This window comes from Phoxinus phoxinus (genome assembly GCF_949152265.1).
Source record: "Phoxinus phoxinus genome assembly, chromosome: 13".
Lineage (NCBI taxonomy): Eukaryota > Metazoa > Chordata > Actinopteri > Cypriniformes > Leuciscidae > Phoxinus > Phoxinus phoxinus.
The window spans coordinates 14,940,117-14,961,140 of NC_136888.1; the positions used below are offsets into that span (position 1 = coordinate 14,940,117).

At 38.3% G+C, this 21,024-nt stretch overlaps 1 protein-coding gene across 1 annotated transcript in view; it reads left to right on the plus strand.

Annotated features, from left to right (window-relative positions):
* Positions 1-462: 462 nt before the first annotated feature.
* The window catches only part of gabrr2a (gamma-aminobutyric acid type A receptor subunit rho2a), a 21,733-nt gene continuing 1,171 nt past the window's right edge, over positions 463-21,024 (plus strand). The window contains exons 1-9 of the mRNA XM_079632256.1: positions 463-1,295; positions 3,029-3,135; positions 10,320-10,387; positions 15,855-16,078; positions 17,749-17,831; positions 17,932-18,072; positions 18,677-18,829; positions 18,934-19,145; positions 20,030-21,024. The exon at positions 20,030-21,024 is cut by the window's right edge and continues 1,171 nt beyond it. Of these exons, the coding sequence (XP_079488382.1) occupies positions 1,171-1,295; positions 3,029-3,135; positions 10,320-10,387; positions 15,855-16,078; positions 17,749-17,831; positions 17,932-18,072; positions 18,677-18,829; positions 18,934-19,145; positions 20,030-20,341 (1,425 nt within the window). The 5' untranslated portion in view covers positions 463-1,170 and the 3' untranslated portion in view covers positions 20,342-21,024. The remainder of the gene's footprint in view (positions 1,296-3,028; positions 3,136-10,319; positions 10,388-15,854; positions 16,079-17,748; positions 17,832-17,931; positions 18,073-18,676; positions 18,830-18,933; positions 19,146-20,029) is intronic.

A 21,024-nucleotide genomic window follows, 5' to 3' on the forward strand; every position in this document is an offset into this window, starting at 1 on the left:
AAAATCCAGAACAGACAGTTTTCAAGCCATGGGTTCCCCCTTTGGGATTATTATTTTCAGAATGGTGTTTTTGGATTTGTAAGTAAAATAAGGTCTGTAACATTAGGCTACTTGATAAAAAAAAAAATAATAATAATAATATATATATATATATATATATATATAATTCAACCGAACTATATATATATATATATATATATATATATATATATATATATATGTATGTAAATTGCTAACAATTTGCTGAATAAGGCCTACAATTACCTCAGGGATTCTTGTCAATTTAGGCCAATTCAAAATCAATTCTTATCAATTAATTTTTATTTATTTATTTTTTTTACAAACAAACAGCAGCTTCAAAGTTAATGTTTGAGGTAAACTGCGTGTAATTTGTGTAGGCCTATAGCCCTAACCACATCTTTTATTTTACACATAAATAAAACCCGGCCAAAATAAACTCATATTGAGCGCAAATTAGGTTTTTAAAAATCAACGTCATGAGTGAGCGGCTTAATTTTGCGAAAGTCGCGTTGCACTTGCAACAAGGCAGCAATTAAACTTACGGCGGTTCGGTTGAATTGTTGTTGATTGTTTCACAGTGTAAGATAGACATCTAAAATAGGTTAGCAGCTAGCTAAATATAGTAGCTAAATTATGTAATACACAGTATTTTTAATCACTTCGCCATGGAATCGGAAGTGAATCAAACTGCAATGCATTGATCCCACGAGCCAGAGAAAATCATTGCGTCAAACACTTTAGACGGGTGTTTTGGCATTTAGTGGATCCATTTCACTCGTGCTTTAGATTTGAAAGCTTGCATAGTCTCCGATGCAGAGCTTTTTCTGGTCATATGCGTCTGTCTAATCCGTCTTTTCCTCCAACCCTACAGACAACTGTGGCAAGCGCGCGCGTATGCCCACCGCTGATGCCATGTGGTCAAAGCAGCTGTGCAGCTGATAACCAATGACAGGCAGCAGATACGCCGCGCGGAGCTGCAGGATGCGTCGCGTCGCGCTGATATTTAAACCATTCTCACATCGCGCGTGCCAGAGATGCGAGCTGCAGCGATTTCTGCGCTGAGAACGGAAAGATGCTGCCTTCATGGATTCATGGATTAAGCTGGATTTCAGGACACACCTGTAGATTTTTCACATAGTTTTCTGCATCATGCCTTATCTGAGACAGTTCCTGGTTTTAACGCTCTTCCTGGGCTCGTTTGGGGAGTGCCGGAATAAACACGCGACGAGAGAGAGGAGGTGGACAGGAGCTGTGGACACTCAGAAGCATGGGACGTAAGTGGAAATTCAACATTTGACAGCTAAACTTGGATTGACATCTCGTGCTGATGATGATGTGGACTAGCCTACACATTGCTGGACTCACTGTTCATTATGAAAAAGTTGCTGATGATTGTTGTGGTAGTGGTGGAGAGATGATGATGCTGATGATGATGATGAATGTAGCAATAATCACATCACATGATTGATGAATGTCTGTCAACATGTAGGCTACTCAAAACATATTTGTTTCCATCTTTTTAACTTAAACATCTATTTCTACTGATTTAAGCTTCATTGGCATTTAAAGTGGAAGAAAAACGTATGATCTTTTGATTTTTACTTATTTAAGGCAGTATTGTAGCGGTTTTTTCTGTGCAGAGTGGCTGATATACAATTTAATTGGGATATACAAAATTAACCCCAAAATGCATGTGTATGGGTGTCAATCTGTACTACTTGTCATCTGAAAATCCAGGAATGCCTCAATTAATTTATCACACAATCTAAATTATAAATAAAATATTTTTTTTGTTAACCAAACAAGCTGTTATGACAGATAATGTGTCTGTGTACTTTGATGAATACTATGGTTGAAAAGCTAACTTTGCATTTTAGGTCAAATTAAAACTTATTTAATGTATTTGAAACATAAAAAATTCATTGAAAGTGTCAGACTTATTTCTAAAGAAAAACACTTCTGTCAATCGACCAAGAGGGCGAAGTTATCGGCTGATGCTGGTAGGCTACTCTCCAAATAGTCAAATATCATGTCAGATATTTATCAGTTCATCGCTAATTACAAGCATTTGATGATAATGTTTCTGATTTACTGAGGTGATGGTGTGACCTCATCCATTGATGTCTTTCGCAGACTCATTTTTCCACCACCTTTATTAGCCTGATTTCTATATGACAACAGAGTGCCATAAATGAGGCCAGGGGCCGGGGTGTAATTAACATAACCCAGACAGATGATGCCGGCACTGAACCGAAACACGTATCACTGGTGTGCTCGGACTGGTGCTTCTTATACTCAGACAAACAGCCACGTGTCACAGGCATGTTTCGCCCATCTGCCAAGGACAGTATTGGCACACACTGTCCTGACAAGCTGACATGGGTACAGCCTCATGGGTCTATGAAATTAAAACAAACATGCAATCTTCAGAATTAACATGTTTTTAGAGTGCAAAAGCCTTCAAATTTGCATGAGTAAATCCAGCTGTATCGCTGCAGACAGGGTGCCAGTCATGGCAAGCTGCCTTCTGTCTCATATTCGCAACAGGAAATAAATGACAAATGGCAAGTCGATGTGGGGAATGAGGCAGTTTACTACTCACTGGATTCTTTTGAGTCACTGTCAGTGATTATTACATCGCTACATAAAGAGTTCATTATGCTCATTGCTTGACTGGAACAAGCACACTTCATGAAATCCAGAGTTTGGGGCTCTTCTGAGCATCCGTCGATAAGATCTGTAATTTGAAAAAGATCTGGCTGCAGCAGCTAGTTCACCACTGCCTTAACAGTTTGTTGATACAAGCGCCGTGCATGATCTTAATCCGTCATTACACTTTTTGCAGGCTGCATTTTTACAGAAATTATGTAAATGTCATTGACTTTGAGGGTTCAGGGTGAAATTTCCATGTAACCTCTGCTAGTTTCCACATAATAACAGTGCACATTGTCCGAATCCAGGATATAAGAGGCTGATCTGAGTGTTTGTGTGTCTTTGAAACCCGCAGCTCCCTGGCAAAGAAGCCGCCAGATGTGACAAAATCACGGCGACTGAAAACGGAGCAGTTGTTGAAAGTGGACGATCATGACTTCACCATGAGGCCCGCATTTGCAGGTTAGTTCATCATTCTCCTGTGTTACAAATGTGAACTGAATTCCCTTGATTTAAATGGAACAACTTCCATTAGGAGTCTATTTTAAAAACAAAATCTTCAAAGACATGTACAGTATTCGTAATGTAAAAGGTTTAGCGTCAACATCCTCCATGAGCAACTGAAGATTAGTCAAAAATAAGACAACTGTACTTGGAGCATGAGACCAAGAAAGTCGTGGTAAAGTATTATTATAAATTCCATACTCAATTGTTTACCTAAAAGCCACTCAAATATTTTTAGTTGCATTGTTTTAATCGTATGTACAGATTGCACATATTTACTATGCACAGTTGGAGAACATTCAAGTCAGTTATTTGACTAACAGGCATAAAATCTACAACAACTTCCCCATCAAGCCCTGCTGTAAAAAGACTAGGATTTCAGTTTAACTGGAGTGCATATGGTTTTCAGTATTGGACTTTTTTTGAATTTAGACTATTATTATTTGATATTAAGTCATTACCTGATAACATCTCCAAATATGGACTACTGTCTAGGTGATGTAACGAAAAATTTGATGACATTTTGAAGAAATTTATTCTTCTATTACTGTACAGTATGTACTTCAAATGGGTATATTTGTGTCATTGATCATGTGACTCTTTGTACAGACAGTCAAATGTGTTTGCTTCCATTGAACCAAAAGATGCTCTTTGGATCATCTCGAACCTTTCTGGAGAACATGATCAACATCAGGTTTTACACAAACTTGTGGAGTTCATGCAGAGCTCGAGTGTTGATCGTCATTAAAGCAAAAGGGGAAGAACTAAATGCTTTATGCTTAATTCAATCAAAATTTTCAGATAAATATTTGCTACGGTGATTATATAATTGGTCCGTTATATTATTTAATGTAAAAGCGTAACTTTGCCAATTTTCAACCTGTTTTTTTTATTGCTACAATGTCATAAACAATGTTTAGTTGTTCTCTGTATTGCCTGGACCGAGAAATTCAGGTTTATTTGTCAGCGTTTCACGTCATCCGGCAGTCTTCAGATTATACTTCCTCATTCTTGTATCCCCGCCCAAAAACAGTCAGATCAACAGAGGGTTATTAACAGAACAGTTTTTAAAGGGTTGGTTTATCACTGAAAATTGTATCATACATTTTCTACTCTTTAAACGGCATTATGGTAAAAATGGAATAGCCTACTAGCAACGGCTTTCGTACTTATACGCGAAGGCGTTTTGCTTCTGGTGGAACTGACAGAACGGCAATTTTTTTCAGTTTTTCCCCTTCATTTGGCCTAAAAACACTGTATTCAGTTCATGGTCATCCCGTTTGAAATGCTGACTACAAACACTCAAACAATTAGATTTTCTAATTTCCCGTCGCGGCATTCTCTCCATATTTTAATTCTTTGCAGGATTTAGCCGCTGGATCCTTCATTGGCAACCGGAAGTAACTCGCTCCCGCTAAACGTTTGCTCTTTGAATTCTTGCACCCGGGAACTATTACAAGTCGACACCATTATGACTAAAAGTTTGCTTAGAAGTATTTCCTACTAAAGCAAGGCGGTATTTGACTTTGGTCAAGCATGTCCATAACAGACTGGTGGGAGTGGCCTTGGACGGTAACATGGCCAGTGCATTATGGGTGTTAAAGTTTTCCTACAGTACCTCTTTGGCAAAAGGGAAGACAACCGCCTTTTTTCTCTGTTTTCTCTAGTCAGGTAGCACCAATTTCAATTTATTTTCTACTGTATAAGCAGCCATGTGTTATTGAAAGCCCATTTTGCCAGCAGTGAAGTACCCCTTTAAAGGTGCATTAAGCAACTTTTCATGTTAAAAATACCTGTTTTTCTAACCCATACATGCTTAAACAATTGCCTGATGGGCTGAATAAGCCCTTCTCTGATCACTGAGATTGTCTCTATAATCCTGTAAAGTAAAATAAATAAGAGGGATTCGGGCCGGAATTTGAGACTGGGCGTGACGTCATGCGCGTTCACGGCACGCTCACATAGTTATGTCTGGCAGTGTATTCGCCGGCATTCTCCGTAGAAGATGGATTGTAAGAGACCTGCTTGTAGTTCATTTCAAACACCAACTCAAACTCCACGTAAGATTAAAAAAAAAGAAAACTTTTTTCTAGTGCGTGCACATCTCTGGCTGCAGTTTCGCTTGCCGCCAGAGGTGGCATAGTTCTGCAAAAACTCAGAATCGTGCGCTATGCACCTTTAAGAATAACAATGGAAGGTTGGTCTGCGCGCTTTGATTTAATGTATGCATTGAGATGGATTTGCTTTGACCTTGATTCCACATGTTTCCTTTAAAAGCAATACCTTATTAAATTCAAACTTTTTAAGCTTTTTTAGATTGGCAGATGGAGCTTTGTGCACTTTCCTCAAGGTTTTTGAGGTTTCCAGAGTTTTAATGAGATTGTCACTGTCACTTTTTGGAGCGTTAACAATCAATCAGATCACATAGAAACAGCTGGATGTGTGTGCAAATTGATCCTCTGGGATGATGAGATTTTTTTTAAATATTAATAGTTTACCCAAAAATTGTCATTATTTATTCACTCCCCATTTTGTCTCATTACCCATACACTGTACTGTGATATTTTCAGGGGATTTCAGTGATAATCATAGTAACAAGACTTTCAAACTTCAAAAAGGATGAAAAGCACCATAAAGGTATTATAAAAGTAGTCCATGTGACTTGTATATCAAGTTTATATAATCTCTAGGCATATGATATAAACATGTCCAGATTCAAAAATGGCATGTAAACGTCATGGTAAGCAAAACACAAAAGAAAATGTTGTGTGTGTGTGTGTGTGTGTGTGTGCGTGCGTGCGTGCGTGCGTTTGCGCGCAAACAAACCTTCCATTTTTGATAGGCAAGAATGTAAGTTTAAGGGAATAATTTCTTCATATGGCTTCAAAAGACTTTTATGGGTTTTATTTTTGTTGGGTTATTTTCGTTTGGCAGTGGCGTTTGACAGTCATGGCCACTATGAATTGTCACTAAAATGGTGTAAAGATGAATAAAATTCCCCTTTTGTGATCCGTGGACAAAAATGACAGCATTGGGGTTTTGAATGACAGGAGGGCGAGAAAATTCATGTCAGAATTTTCATTTTTGTATGATCTATTCCTTTAATGCTGACTCCTCTAGTCTACCACGGTTAGAATGGTATTAAAGGATGATATAAAGGGGAGCTCAAGGCTTCTCTTTGTACGACACTTAAAAGTTTGAGCAGTAAAGGCTAAGAACTAATGAAAGTTCTCCTGCCAGTCCATACGGTCCCCTCTATTCTTTTTTTAATGATGTGTTCCTATATAGGGCAAAGAAAAAGAAACACTCCAGTGTTTGATGCTGTTCCTCCTATGAATAGAGTATCTAAAAAGTCACTCATTTGGATGCTCAGACTCGGTGTACGTTTGGGAATTGCTCTTTGTTCAGCAGGGGGTCACAGCAAAGGGAATGAAAATAGCCCAAACATATTCACCCCCTCAGACGCATACACAGATCTGTCATCTCTGTCAGTGATGCATTGTTGCATCTGGTTGACGGTGAAAATCTCACTGCTAGTTCAAAACATGATGTAATGAGTTCACAACTGTCATCCGGTGTCATCGATTCGTAGTAGTAAAGATTTGTACCGATTGGGGGCGGGGGGTTGTACTGGGGCATTTTCATTTGATATTTTTCCAAAACACTAAATAGTCCAAAAAAGGAAGCTTTTTTTTAATGCACTGAACACATTTTAATACATTGTTCATTTTTAAGGTATATATTTTTCTAAATAATTTTAAAATCTAGAATTGTGCAATGAGCTTAAAGACAAAAGACTTTTATAAAATTCGTTTTTAGTTTAGTTCAAGGTGATTCATATTTTTTAGCAAATGCCAAATATGTGAAAGGATAGTGTAAAAAGCGTCTTTCAACAAGGATTTAAAAGCCACCCATGAAAAGCCGAAGACCAAGGCAAAACATGGCACTGAAAACACTGGGGTGGCACAATTTCTTTTCCCCATAATTGGAAGGAAATAAGGAATAATTTGTTGTGAAGGATGTTCAAAGTGGGCGCCATTTGACTGCATTTGCGAAAAATGCCTATACTAAATGCATTAGACTGCACTAAAACCAAAATAATTAGAAAGAAGATCATCTTAAAATACTTAAGTGGTTATGAAATGCCAAGTTACTAAATAAACAGGTTGGTTCAGAACAAGGGGTTATTTTTGCATTTAGATGTTACTCAAAATGATCTTGCTGTATCAAAAAGTGTTTGCGTGGATTTGTTGAACCATTTCTTTTCACAGCTCTGTCAATATTCCGTTTTTTTTTTTAAATCATCATGCACTTTTGGACCAGGAAACATATTAAACAATGCTTTTTAGCATGCTTTTCACAGTCAAATTGCAATATTCTACCTAAGCAATGATTAGTGAAAGGCAGGTATAATGTGCCGTGTATACTGCATAAATGAGATTTACTTCAGAAGCAAAAGAGAATTGCTAATGCATGACTGCAGTCTAGTTTAAATCCAGAGACGGCTAACTGATGGTGCATAAAGCTTATGCCTAATCCTCCACAAGGGGAGTATCTCTTGATGTACACAGAAAACATATAGCACTCACTGTGTGTTTATGGGTCATTATAGGGCAGTATGTGTTTCTTGATGTGAAGGATTACACATTAAGGATTTGTCTCATGTCGTATGGTGACATGCATCCCTGTTTACTTCTGTCTGTAGATTTGCATATGCGCAATGCTGCTTTCAATACTAATATTCTGGCCTGCTGGGCCAGCAGCATCCGATAATCAGATACGAACCAAAATGAAAGATCAAAAGATATCAAGTAACCTCTCCATGCCAGGATGCCAAGTCTTGAAGCCAGCAGCGTTTCTCATGTTATTCGTACAGCCAAAATTGGCTGAACCCTGACATTCGGCAAAAGGATCAGTTAGTCTTACAAACTGCATGCAAAACTGACGATTGTAATCACATTACATTTTGTTGCCCCTCTCTCTTTTCTCACTTTTTTTTTTTTTTTTTTTCGCCGGTTAAAGACATAAGCGATCCTCGTTGATGGGTTCGACCATCTGGAGGATCGCTCGATCTGCTATGGACTGAGGCGCTCTGGTGCTAGAGACGAGATTAATCTGGCAGCGGTTTGTACTGACCGGACCAATCCCCATGGATTAGCACATGCAACAATCCCAGCCTGTCCTGCCACGCAGACAGCTGGTTTAAAGACCGCCCACTCGCCAAACATCAACCAGCGATCACCAGCTCAGCGGCGTGGCCTCGGGAACTTTGAAAGAAAAGCACTATTATTAAAATCAACCCGGGAAAGGGGTGATTTCATCTTTTTTGTAAAGGAGTAGGTCATAATCATTATGTCCTTTCAACTCTGACTTACTTTCTTCTGTGGAACACAAAAGAATGCATTTTTAAATAAATTTTAAGAGGATAAAAATCATATGGGTTTGGAACAACATGAGAGTGTGCAAACAATACAAATTTTGGAGTTGTTTGTTTTTGATGAACTATCCCTTAATGAACATTTTGTTGTAATCATTATGTCGCTCCAAATCAGTGTGACTTTCTTTCTCCTGTGGAACACAAAATGAGATATATTTATGAATTTTAAGAGGACAGAAAGTCAAATGGGTTTTCAATAAGACAAGAGTGTGTAAATAATTACAACAAATTTTTTGGGGGGATGAACTATCCTTTTAATGAACATTTTTGTTGTAATCATTATGTTGCTCCAAATACATATGCCTTTCTTTCTTCTGTGGAACATAAGAGATATTTGTATAACTTTTAAGAGAATAGAAAGGCATATATGTTTGGAACAACATAAGAGTGTGTAAATAATTACACATTTTTTTTTTTTATGAACTATCTATTTAATTAAAATTGTGTCGCTCCCAATCAGTGTGACTTTCTTTCTTCTGTGAAACACAAAATTAGATATATTTATGAATTTTAAGAGGACAGAAAGGCAAATGGGTTTTGAAAAACATGAGTGTAAATAATAATAGATTTTTTATATTTTTTAGATGAACTAGCCCTTTATTAATATCCAGTTTATATAATGTTATTTGCATTTGTTTTTCATGGAACAAGCACAAATAACCACCTCCAAGTGGTAACTATAACTGAGAAATGGGACACTCAAGGTCATTCTAATGGTTTCAGACTCAAACTGACAGCAGGGTGTTGATTAGTTTGGACAAATCGATTTTACCTAGGAGCTGTGTCCTTATTTAGGCTTATTTGTGTGAAATGAAAAGCCTTGATGGTACATGACAGGGAAATTGACAGGATGGAGTCCAGTGGGTATTGCATGGCAATAGTTTACTCATGAGGATCTGGATTACATAAGCAAATTTGTAAAAAGTCATACAGTTGGCCGTTACTTATCTACAGGGCTCAAATGCATTTTCTACAGCATATTAAGCAATCCTTGTGCTTTCATGAAGATTTTTTTTATGAGCGACACATTAAGTGACACATAATGGCAAGTTTCAGTCAGTGTCAGTATCATTTTGAGCATCCAACTTTAATCCACCATTTACCATCTCCAGTAATCTCGTCGGATTACTACGACTAGGAGTGAAACACACTGGAAATCTCGTTTCGAATCTGTCTGACGTTAGTGCATCATCCCCGTCCATATGTACTGGCTGCCCCCTGCCCATTTACCTAAATGTCTTACCTTCTGAGTGACAGATAGCCCTATTACACTAATCCTGGGAAAGAGCAAGGGTTTATGTTTGCAACAAAAGACCTTACAAGTGCAGCTCCATGTAGGATATGAAAGCTACAGTTCCGGTTGAAGGCCTGTCCTTTGAGAACTAGCGTTCCTTACAATCCGTCAGATGTCAAAGCAGCTGCTAAGCCTTTTGTGAACAGATCTGGTGGAAAGCGAACTGATTCAGATCTGGCTGTGAGGACATATTTAATGATGCTCACAGAAGTCTTAGGAACACCCTGCTAATTGCAACTGGTGTAAAGCTGTCAGACTCCAGTAAACAATGAGTATTGTGAAAAATTAATGCATGGCATATGCAAAAGAGGTCATAAAGCACTGGGATGGAGAAAATGGTGTAAACGAATTGACAAACAGAGTTGTATATGTTGTATAAATGGATTTGTTTTTTTGTTTTGTTTTTTGCAGGTCCTGCTATTCCAGTGGGAGTTGATGTACAAGTGGAAAGCTTGGACAGTATCTCAGAAGTAGATATGGTAGGTAATCCTAAACCGTTGCTTTTTACATGTGCTGGTTTATGTAACATCCTCAACTCTTTGACTCTAAATTCTAGAATATATGAACACACATTAGGCGTGTTAAACAACACATTAAACAATTGCATTTTAATTTAACAAAACAATAAAAAAAAATTTGCATGAAAAAAAAAAGTATTGTGACATTCTTTTTATTACATTTAAGCACAAGCACATTTTCTCATCAAATTATTGTCATATGTCGTCTTTTGAGTTCCCTTTCAAAGTGGAACTGTGACACTAACGTCATGCAGTTGACGCTATGGGGAACACCCTCACGGTGTCTGAACACGTGTACCAAACACGGCAAATATTGTTTAACGGCAGTCTATGATGTCACGAGCAGAACACCCGTGAGCATAAGAGGGCATCTGCAAGACCCATCATCAACTTTTTCGTGTTCAGCCGCTGTTTGTTTTTATGCGCGTATAAGACCAGAATCTGTGGGAGCTGGATGCACTCATTGTGATGCATTCTTGGTAAAAGCTTTTGTTTTGATTGATTCTCTTTCGAGGGATAGAATCTACCGTTTGCACGGAGCGCTTTTGGCTTTTGAGGGAGTTGAATGCGCTCATTGTGATGCATTCGTGGAAAGAACTTTTTTTCCTGCTTGATTCTCTCTCAAGGGATAGAATCTAGAGTTTGCAAAGAGCGTGTTCAGTTCTTTAAGGAGTTAGATGCACTCATAGCAATGCATTTGCAGTAGAAGCTCTGTTCTTGCCCGATTTTCTTATAGTGATGAGAATCTTGCTTTTGTACGGAGCGTGTGCTCTTGAGGGAGCTGAATCCATTCACCGTAAAGGCTGATTTATACTTCTGCGTCGGACCTACGCCGGAGCCTCTACGCTGTAGGCAACGCGTTGGTTTTCGTTTATACTTTTGCGTCGTTGTCCGCGTTGACGCGCAATTACACATGCAGAGGGAGCGTGTGAAACCCGAGGGAGGGGTTCTAGCAGACCAATCACAGCGCTTGCGTCTGCGTAGAATTGACGCGTTGTTACATTTTTGGAGAGGTGCACGTCAGGGTACGCGCGCTACACACAGCCTACGGGGTAGCTACGACGTGAGTTCGACGCAGAAGTATAAATCAGCCTTAATGCTCTGTAATGCAACATTGCAATTCACTGTGGCAAGCTCAGCACATGTTTAACCCACTCTTGAGACATTGAGAGTTGAGGCAGGTGTTATTTATATTCCACCACCTCCGCTGCCCTGCATATAAGACTGTGAGCCTTTTATTTCTCCAAGATCACCACATTAAGGGGTCAAGATTATAGAGGAATCTTTGTGCAGCTTCTACCATGTAGCAAATTATTGGAGGGACTGGTGACCAGCAATATGAGAGTATGCCTCGGTTGATGAGTTGTTTGCAAACCATCTCTCCCTTGGTGCTGTGTCCTATTGGAAGGTTCCCACCTTGTCAATGGAGAGCGAGTGCATTTGGCTTTCAAGGGAGCTGAGTGCACGCGAGGGAAATAAACCCCCTCTTGCTTAACTTTTTTCTGTTAAGAAAAAATAAAGAGGGGGGGTAGGAAAGTCACGAATTTGCACCTTGCGGTTCAAGCCCTGTGTTGCTGGAATAGCGCAGGAGCTTCGATCGTGGGGTTGCAGGTGGATAGAGCCTGCCTCCTCTGCTTTACCATCTTGCAGCTTGTGGCGAGGCAAATGTGGTGGCGAAACAGGCCTGTGGGGCCCTGCCCACCATGGAATCCGCCTAGCAGTGAAAATAAAGAAAACTGAGGGTGGTGTTCCTTCCTCACTGAGACAGCAGATTACTGAAAGAGTGGCTGCCGATAAGATGATGTAACCCCTTCAGTCTTTATCTGCTCTGCCGAGGTACAACCACTTTTCAGAATGCGGATGTTAAGTGGAAGAGTGGCGACACTGAAGGTTGTAGCCTGTGATGCTGAAGTTAGGAAGTCAGTTCGCATTTTGATTGCTCCCTTTTAGGAAAGCTGCTCGAGTCAGGGTAGAGCAAGGTGGTCAAAATTACGATGGGTATTTACAGTTCTTCTTCTGCTTCGTTTACCTCAAGGGCCAATTACTGTGGGTTTTTGGCAACTTGCTGTCTGTGTATGTGCTCTTACTCAAGGCAGGGGATAAGCTCCTCTCCTCCAGTTACATTGGGGTCTTTAAGTAGGGCTTCTTTGGGGTCTAAAGTCTGGGTAATATGAAGTACTGGGCACACTGCATTATGCCTTGCTTTAATTTTCCCTCCTTCCCTGAATAGGATTAAGCATTAGGCTTTCCCTTGGAGAGGCATCAGTAGTGAATAGTCTGAAGGACTAATTACTAAGGGTTTGAGCACCCTTAGTAATGGCTCCCTTTTTTGAGCTGTCTTCAAGATACCCTTAGGGAGCATGATGGACGGGATTGTGATAGATATACACAAAATTTCTCAGTTTCGTTTATTCCCTCCCCAACTACAGTTGGGTCTTGAAGCAGGGCCCTTTGCTCCCCTATGGCTTGGTATCGTGCAAAGTCTCTAGTAGGTCAATGCTGGGAAATTCTGACAAGTAGAGGCAGTCTAACGGAGGGTCACAGAATTTCCTAGTGGTTCCTGGAGAGGGTCTTTGCTCAAACCGCGTTGTGCGCTCTCCCCTATATCTTTAGTAGAGCTTAATAAGTAGAGTTTATGGGGTTTAGCTGCGCTGGCAAGAGTTTTGGCATTTATTCTATGCCACTCTCATATTTGCATCCCTTGCCTCCCTCTTGGAGGTAGTGGTACATCAAAGACCATAGTTGATTTACTCCCTTTGATAAGCTACTCCCTAAGGGCTTTGTTTATTAGAGCTTTTTCTCTTGGGGCCTTTTAGGTTTCTTTGCCTGCCCTGAAATTGAGCTTAGTGAGTGGCTCCACCACTAAGCAATTTGCACCCTGTGGGTTGACATGCTTTGACTCCAGCTAGGTGATCTGTAGAATCAATCTATTTTATGGCCACTATTGTTTGCATATCCACTGCCTAGTAAGGCAGGCATCTCCTTAGGTGAGTATTGGTTCCCCATAGCGTCATCTGCGTGGCGTGGCGGTGGCACGCATCAAAGTTCCACTTCGAAAGGGAACGAGACGTTGCACCTTGTTACCTTGGATCGGTTTGTCTGAACGTCTCCTTCAGACAAAAGAGTTGATGAAATGTCTTGCAGGTGCCCTCTTATACTCATGGGTGCTCCACTCGTGACGTCATAGACTACCATCAGCCAATAATATGTATGTTTGGTTCAAGTGTTTGGTACAAGAGACTTCTCAGTCTCAAGCAACTTGTAAGTCGCAAGTACCAAAATGAGTGGCTTACTACGCATCAACGGTCAAATTATACAATCAACTGTCAATAAAATTGCAATCGGTGCATCTCTAATATATAAAATAAAAAACAGTCATCATTACAATGATATAGAATTATGTTACAATTTAAATAGTATATAATCATAATTTCTTTATTTTAGAAAGTTTTTTTTTTTAATTCTTGAAAATGTATATGCAAAAATAGGCTTTATGCTAAATTTTAAAAAGTAAGAGAATTATGAAATGTTCTTGAAAGGTTTTTTAAGATTCACCCTCAATTTCATAATTCTTTTGCCTTTTGCTTGTTTATTTACATGGCTGTTTTGCAGTTACTGTGTCCCACAAGGGTATTCCTAAAAAAGAGCTTCTACATCTCTGATGGCAGAAACTTTGATCATGAATCTTCTTTTTACTTCTGTTATAACAGAATATGACACATTCTGTCATTCCGTTCTCATGTTTTGGATTTCCCTCTTGGCAGAAGCCTTTGTGTGATGTAACAAAGAAACTTTGTGGTGCTTTTATTGACCATATATAATTACTGGCCGCTCCAAGTGTTTATGGTTATGTAACCAAAGGATAGAATAGAGAAGGGATGATCTGCTTGAGCGATTTAAAGAGACATAGCCGCCATGTGGAGGATCAAGAAGTACGTAGTTATACGGCAAAGAGAGACATGTAAGGACTGTTTATGTAAAATTGGCCATGTACTTGCTCTAGTGAAATAGTTGTTGTTTGTTGCTCCCAAAACTTTGCATTGTGTACATTGTCATTATTTATCAAGAAAATAAGTGAATCTCTCATAAACTTTCGAGAGCATGTCCAAATCATATTTCACCCCAAAATCAAAAGGAAGAAATTAGAAATTACATATTGCTTTGAAAATTAAGCCAACTGTACTTAATGGTATTAAGGTTTTTAGCATTGTGACATTCGTTTTTTGACAATTAATCATATCCCCTTCTTTCAATTCTTATTGTTTTAATGCAAATCAAATCCCATTCTAATTAATATAATGCAGAAAAACAATGGTATTTACTCCGCATTTCCACCCCTTATGTTGTTGCAAACACGAATGACTTTCATTGTTTCTTAAATCTCAAAAGGAGAATTTCTGAAGAATGTGGTCATTTTGCACTTACAAGGAATGGAGCTTTCAAGGTTCAAAAGGACACCGAAGTACCATGAAAGTGGTTCATATGACATGCCCTATGCTCTTCAATCTTTTCAAGATTTGGAAGACTTGGAATATTGCGCACAGGTCATATGAACCATTTTATGGTACTTCTGTGTCCCTTTCGAAGCTCTAGTCTCCATTCTTGAGACATGTACAGTCTCCAAACGTCATCTTTTGTGTTTCAAGGTAAAATGAAAGTCAAAAAGGTTTGGAACAACATGATTAAAATGTAAGCAAATTATCACATTTTTCTTTTTTTTCATCTTTTACAATCATATGTTTTTCTTTCACTGTACATGAATGAAAATCATATATTTTTCACCTCACTGTAATAATTTTTGAAGTAAGATTTGTGAGGGAGATAATGTCCTTAATGATCCTATAAAAAGGCTTTATTATAATAACACAAAAAATAAAATCTTATTTTGGGTTATTATTTGTGTGTCAAATGTGAGAGGTTTTCACGAGATTAATGAAATACTACCATTGAAAAGTTTAAGGTTGGTAAGATTTTTACAAATATTTTTGAAAGAAGTCTCTTATGCTCACCAAGACTGCATTTGATCAAAAATACAATAGAAACAGCAGTACAGTAAAAATAATTTGAATTTTGAGTATCATTACTCCAATCTTCAGTCTCATGATCTTTCAGAAATCATTCTGATATGCTGCTTAGGAAGCAATTCTTTAGCATTTTGTTCACGATTCTTTGATGAATAGAAAGTTCAAAATAACAGCATTTATTTGTGACATTGAAAATGTCACTTTTGATCAATTGAATGTGTCCTTCCTGAATAAAAGTATTTATTTGTCAAAATAAAAATCTTACCAACCCCAAGCTTTAAAAAGTTAATGTATCTCCTTTGTACATGTTCAAAAAACAAGGATGAGACTGTCTCCTGTAAAGATCGTTGTTGTGACTGAATATTGTGAAAACTCCCACAATCTCTTTTCCTCCATTTGTGTAGGACTTTACTATGACATTATACTTGAGACACTACTGGAAGGACGAGCGCTTGTCCTTCGCCAGCACTACAAATAAAAGCATGACTTTCGACGGCCGCCTAGTGAAGAAGATCTGGGTTCCTGATGTCTTCTTCGTCCACTCTAAAAGATCTTTTATTCATGACACCACCACAGAAAATATCATGCTGAGAGTGTTCCCTGATGGTCACGTTCTCTACAGCCTGAGGTAAAAAAGCAGATTATCAACACTTTCAACACAAACACATTTCTGACTTTTAAGTGTGCCATTATAATTCCATTTATATGTAAGTTATGTATATATGTATAGATTTTAAATGTATTTATGTAAATGTACGTATACGTATTTATTATTCGTGTTTACTTTGTACAATGTAAGAAAAAGTTTATATTTTTTCAGTTGTTCAGCAGTTACTACATTTCACCTCCAAGCAACTCAACTACTGCCTTTGGTTTCATTTAAATAAAATGTGGTTTGAAAACAAAAGCACGTCGCTGGGCTTATGCATTTGCATATTGCTGTGTTGTTAAAATTAGAACGATGCTTCTGGCCTGTGATGTTTTTGCCGCGTCTTTTGTGCTGCGAGTTAAAAATTAGGCCAAGCTACCTGCGTGCAGGCTATAATCAAGGGCTAGCGCTGAGTTCAAAGTCAAATTTCAGATACTGTTCTGGCTCCAGGGAAAGTGTCATTATTGATGGGACTGGCCCAGATTATTTCCATTGTCCGACAAATGATGGACACCGCTACAGAGAACAGAGGAGAGAAATACTGAGAGAAAAATGAGATGCCAGTTCAGTAAATGCCGCTAGTATGCCGTTCTTGACTAGCATTACTAAGCACATTTACATCACATTTACATTTTTATTCTTAGCAGAAGCTTTATTACTAGAGCCCATGAATTTGTCTTTTTGTGGAACACAAAAGGAAATGCTTAGCAGAATGATGGTCTTGTGATGGTCTTTTATAGGGCTTTAAAACGATTAATTGTATCTAACTTAAAAGTTTGTGTTTATATAATGTGTGTGTGCAACTATATGTGTGTGTGTGTGTGTGTGTGTGTGTATATATACAGATACACACACACCAACACACATATATAATATAAAAATAATATATATATATATATACACATATAATATATACACATATATAGTATATAAACAAACTTTTATGTTAGATGCGATTAATCGGTTTTACAGCTCTATTCTTTTGCACTCGTATAGAAAAGAGCAGCTTAGACATTCTGCTGTAAAACTCCTTTTGCGTTTCCCAAATGGAAGAAAGTCAGGTCACACTATATTGGTTGTCTTCAATTACTATATACTTACATTAAAAAAAATGTTTACTACAGTGTACTTATTGTATTCATGTTGGATTGCAAAACACTTTTGCTTCTATTGAGGTGAGATACTGGTAAGGTTAGAGACAGGTTTGGTGGTATGGTTAGGTATAAGGGTTGGAGGGATAGGTATAGGGTCAACAGTGTAATAATTAATATAATTATTACAGATATTCCTAACATTGTTATTATATACAGGTATTTTTAATATATACTGTAAGTACAATGTATGGACCTAATAAGTGCATCAAATTATTAATTTAAATCTTAGTACATAGTAGTTAGTACATAGTCAGATACTTGATATAAAGTGGGACTGAAACTCATACAGGTTTGAGGGTGAGTATATGATGACTGAATTTTCCATTTTTGAGTGAATTATCAATACAGGTTCCACTTCCCTTGTTACAGCAAATGAAAATTCCATGGATTTTGGGTTCGAAAACTGAAGTCTGTGAGAAATATGATGAAATATAAAGATCTAAGACGGTGTGTGTCTGTATTTTCATTCATGTTATACATGGTTCTTATGCCCAGGGTCACAGTTACAGCAGCCTGCAACATGGACTTCAGCCGTTTCCCGCTGGATTCACAGACCTGCACTTTGGAGTTGGAGAGTTGTGAGTGAATCACTAATTTGTGTTATTTTTAGTGCGGCACATGCTCAATCCACTCTGCCAAGTTAGTTTTTCCTGAATTGGATCCTTTTTTTTTTCCTAGACGCCTACACGGATGAGGATCTGATGCTGTACTGGAAAAGTGGAGATGAGTCTTTGAGTATAGATGACAAAATCTCTCTCTCTCAGTTCCTCATACAGAAGTTTCACACTACCTCTCGGCTGGCTTTCTACAGCAGCACAGGTATCCAGGGATTATTTGTCAAGTTGATTTATTTCAAATAAATGTGGCCCCAAGACGGATTTGGACACTTAAGTCACACTTAAAAGTGTAGGAATGTTATTACATTAAATATCAAAGCAAGTGGCATCTGCAAGCAAATTATGCCAGAGCTTTCCTCCGAACTAACTTCACTCTCTGTGCTGGGTTTACAGTGACATTTAACCAACTGGTGCCACTGGTTCATCAGATTGTGTTCAACAACCACAATGTGTCCTAATTTTGGACAATGTATAATTTTTATTTTTTATCATTTACAACCTAACAAACACATTTTTGTGAAATATTTAGCTTAAAGTATGCTTGCGCTGTCTTGCTTTAAAATACACTACTGTTCAAAAGCTTATTAAGATGTATTGATACAGTCTGTAGCAGGCATTAAGAGACTTCTTCCAAAAACATGGAAAATCTTACCAACCCCAAACTTTTGAACAGACGTGTGAATGTCACTTGTTTTAATAATAATTTTTTATTTAATCCAATGACATTTGTTTTTGTGTGGCTGAAATGTTTTGGAGTTGCTGGGTTAATATTTGACTCATACATCTGCATTTTTATCTCTCTTTAGGATGGTACAACCGCCTGTACATAAACTTTACTCTTCGCCGCCACATCTTCTTCTTCCTGCTGCAAACTTATTTCCCCGCCACGCTCATGGTTATGTTGTCCTGGGTGTCGTTCTGGATTGATCGCAGGGCTGTTCCAGCCAGAGTTTCATTAGGTAAGATTATCACAAATCAGCATTTTGGCCTCGGGCGTCACTGCTGCTTCCCATGTGGTGTCACGCACCTGCGGATGTTAACAGGATTTGGTGATTTTATCCAGGTATCACCACGGTGCTCACCATGTCCACCATCATCACAGGGGTGAACGCCTCCATGCCCAGAGTCTCCTACATCAAAGCTGTGGACATTTACCTGTGGGTCAGTTTTGTGTTTGTGTTCCTGTCCGTTTTGGAGTACGCGGCAGTCAACTACCTGACCACGGTCCAGGAGAGGAGAGAGCGTAAGCTCAGAAATCGGGCAGCTCAAGAGCAGGTAAAAAATCTGAATTTATGAACATCTATTTTCAATTATGGATGCATTATTTTTTTTAAGGAACCCATGACATGAAATACGTAGTGTTGTGGCTCTTAGGCTTTGTTTGTTAGTTTTGAATGTAATCTATCTGTTAACATACACCTAAAAATAGACTGTTGTCACATGACCTTATCATATTGCATAATTAATTTGGTTCGTGGAGCTTTATTATCTCAGAAATATATATGGTTATTTAAGTATGTTTATAAAATGTCTTCACCTTTAGCAATCCAATCAAATAATGAGTCTAGAAAGATTTTAACAGCTGTTAAAAAACACGGCTGAAATGACTACAGGGTCATTCATCAAAATGGAAATGAAAGTTGAGAACAATGCTTTGTGGGATACAATACAGAACACGGCATACTCTTTTTATACTCTTGTTTTGCTCTGCCACTAATTTGGGTACAAAAAATTTGGGTACATACAAAATGCACATAAACATCTTAACTTTTGCTATTCCAATCAAATATCAAAACACAAAAGATTGTGTGGATTTTACTTCCGACTTCAACTCAATGGAAAGTCAACTCAATCGCATTGCATTGTGGGATATTGTATTTCACACAGTGTGCACTGGTTGTACTGTATACTGCACTTTTTAAAGGTATTTCTATGCATACAGAAATATTGCCTACGGTGAGTTGTATACATACTATATACCAACTACTTGTGTTAAAAGGCTATTGGCTATTTTTTAAGAGGCCCTTCTTTATAGTGGCCAACTTTTTGAGTGGCCTTGGTTTATTAATGCCAACTGATAATTTGCCCTTGTTTAATGATCTCTTCTTCGCTCTCTTTGTTTTCTGTTCTCTCTGGGTGCCCAACTCCACATGTTCCAGTCATTGCCATGCACCTGCGGTATGTCCCACACCAGGACCATGATGTTGGATGGGACCTACAGTGAGGCTGACGCCAACAGCTTGGCTGGCTACACAGAGGCTCCCATGGTTCACGAGGAATTGGTGCCGGAGAAACAGGAACATATGGTGGTTCACCTGTCAATGAGCAGCGAGTCCACCGCCACTAAGAAAAAGGGCATCCGCGCCTTCCGCATCATGCAGAACACGCATGCCATTGATAAGTACTCCCGCATGATCTTCCCGGGAGCCTATATAGTTTTCAACCTTATTTACTGGTCGGTGTACTGCTGATCGTTCTCCAGCTACACCCATCTTACACTCTTTTAGACTTTTGGAGGTTTACACAACCATCCTTCTGACTTTTTGATGCACTTTGGGTCATGCGATACCAAACTGCAGTTACCTTTGTCACTTTCATACGCAAAAAGACTGACGAAATGCAGAGAGAAATATGGTTGAGTGCTTCATATAGGCCTTTTCAGGTTTATGACAAATTAACTGTAAAACATTTATCAGACTTTTGTACGGGCTTGTGTTTTCTCTTCATGTGTGCGTCATTGGTCTATTAATGGTATGGTATGTACAGAGCAAGAAAGTCTGGTTTTAGCTACTCTTTTAAATGTGTACTAATAAATTGTTTCCACTTTTACTTTTTTATACCTAAAAAAAATAATAGTGCTTTTAACAGATATGTTGAAAGGATAGTCAAGAGATCCAGTCATATCATTGGCCTAGAAAATCCTGTTTTTTTTTCTACATAAGGTGGGTTGCACCCTCATGGGAGCCGCCATGTTTAGATCACATGACCATCTGTATTGTGCAATTTAATATGTTTATTTATATTTATTTATGTATTTAAGATTTATACATAATTTTTACAGTGCTCAAGGTGCTTTACAAAAATAATCAAAAAGGCCATATAAAACAAACCAAATACAATATAAAGATACAACTCAACAAAAATGTTGTCATCA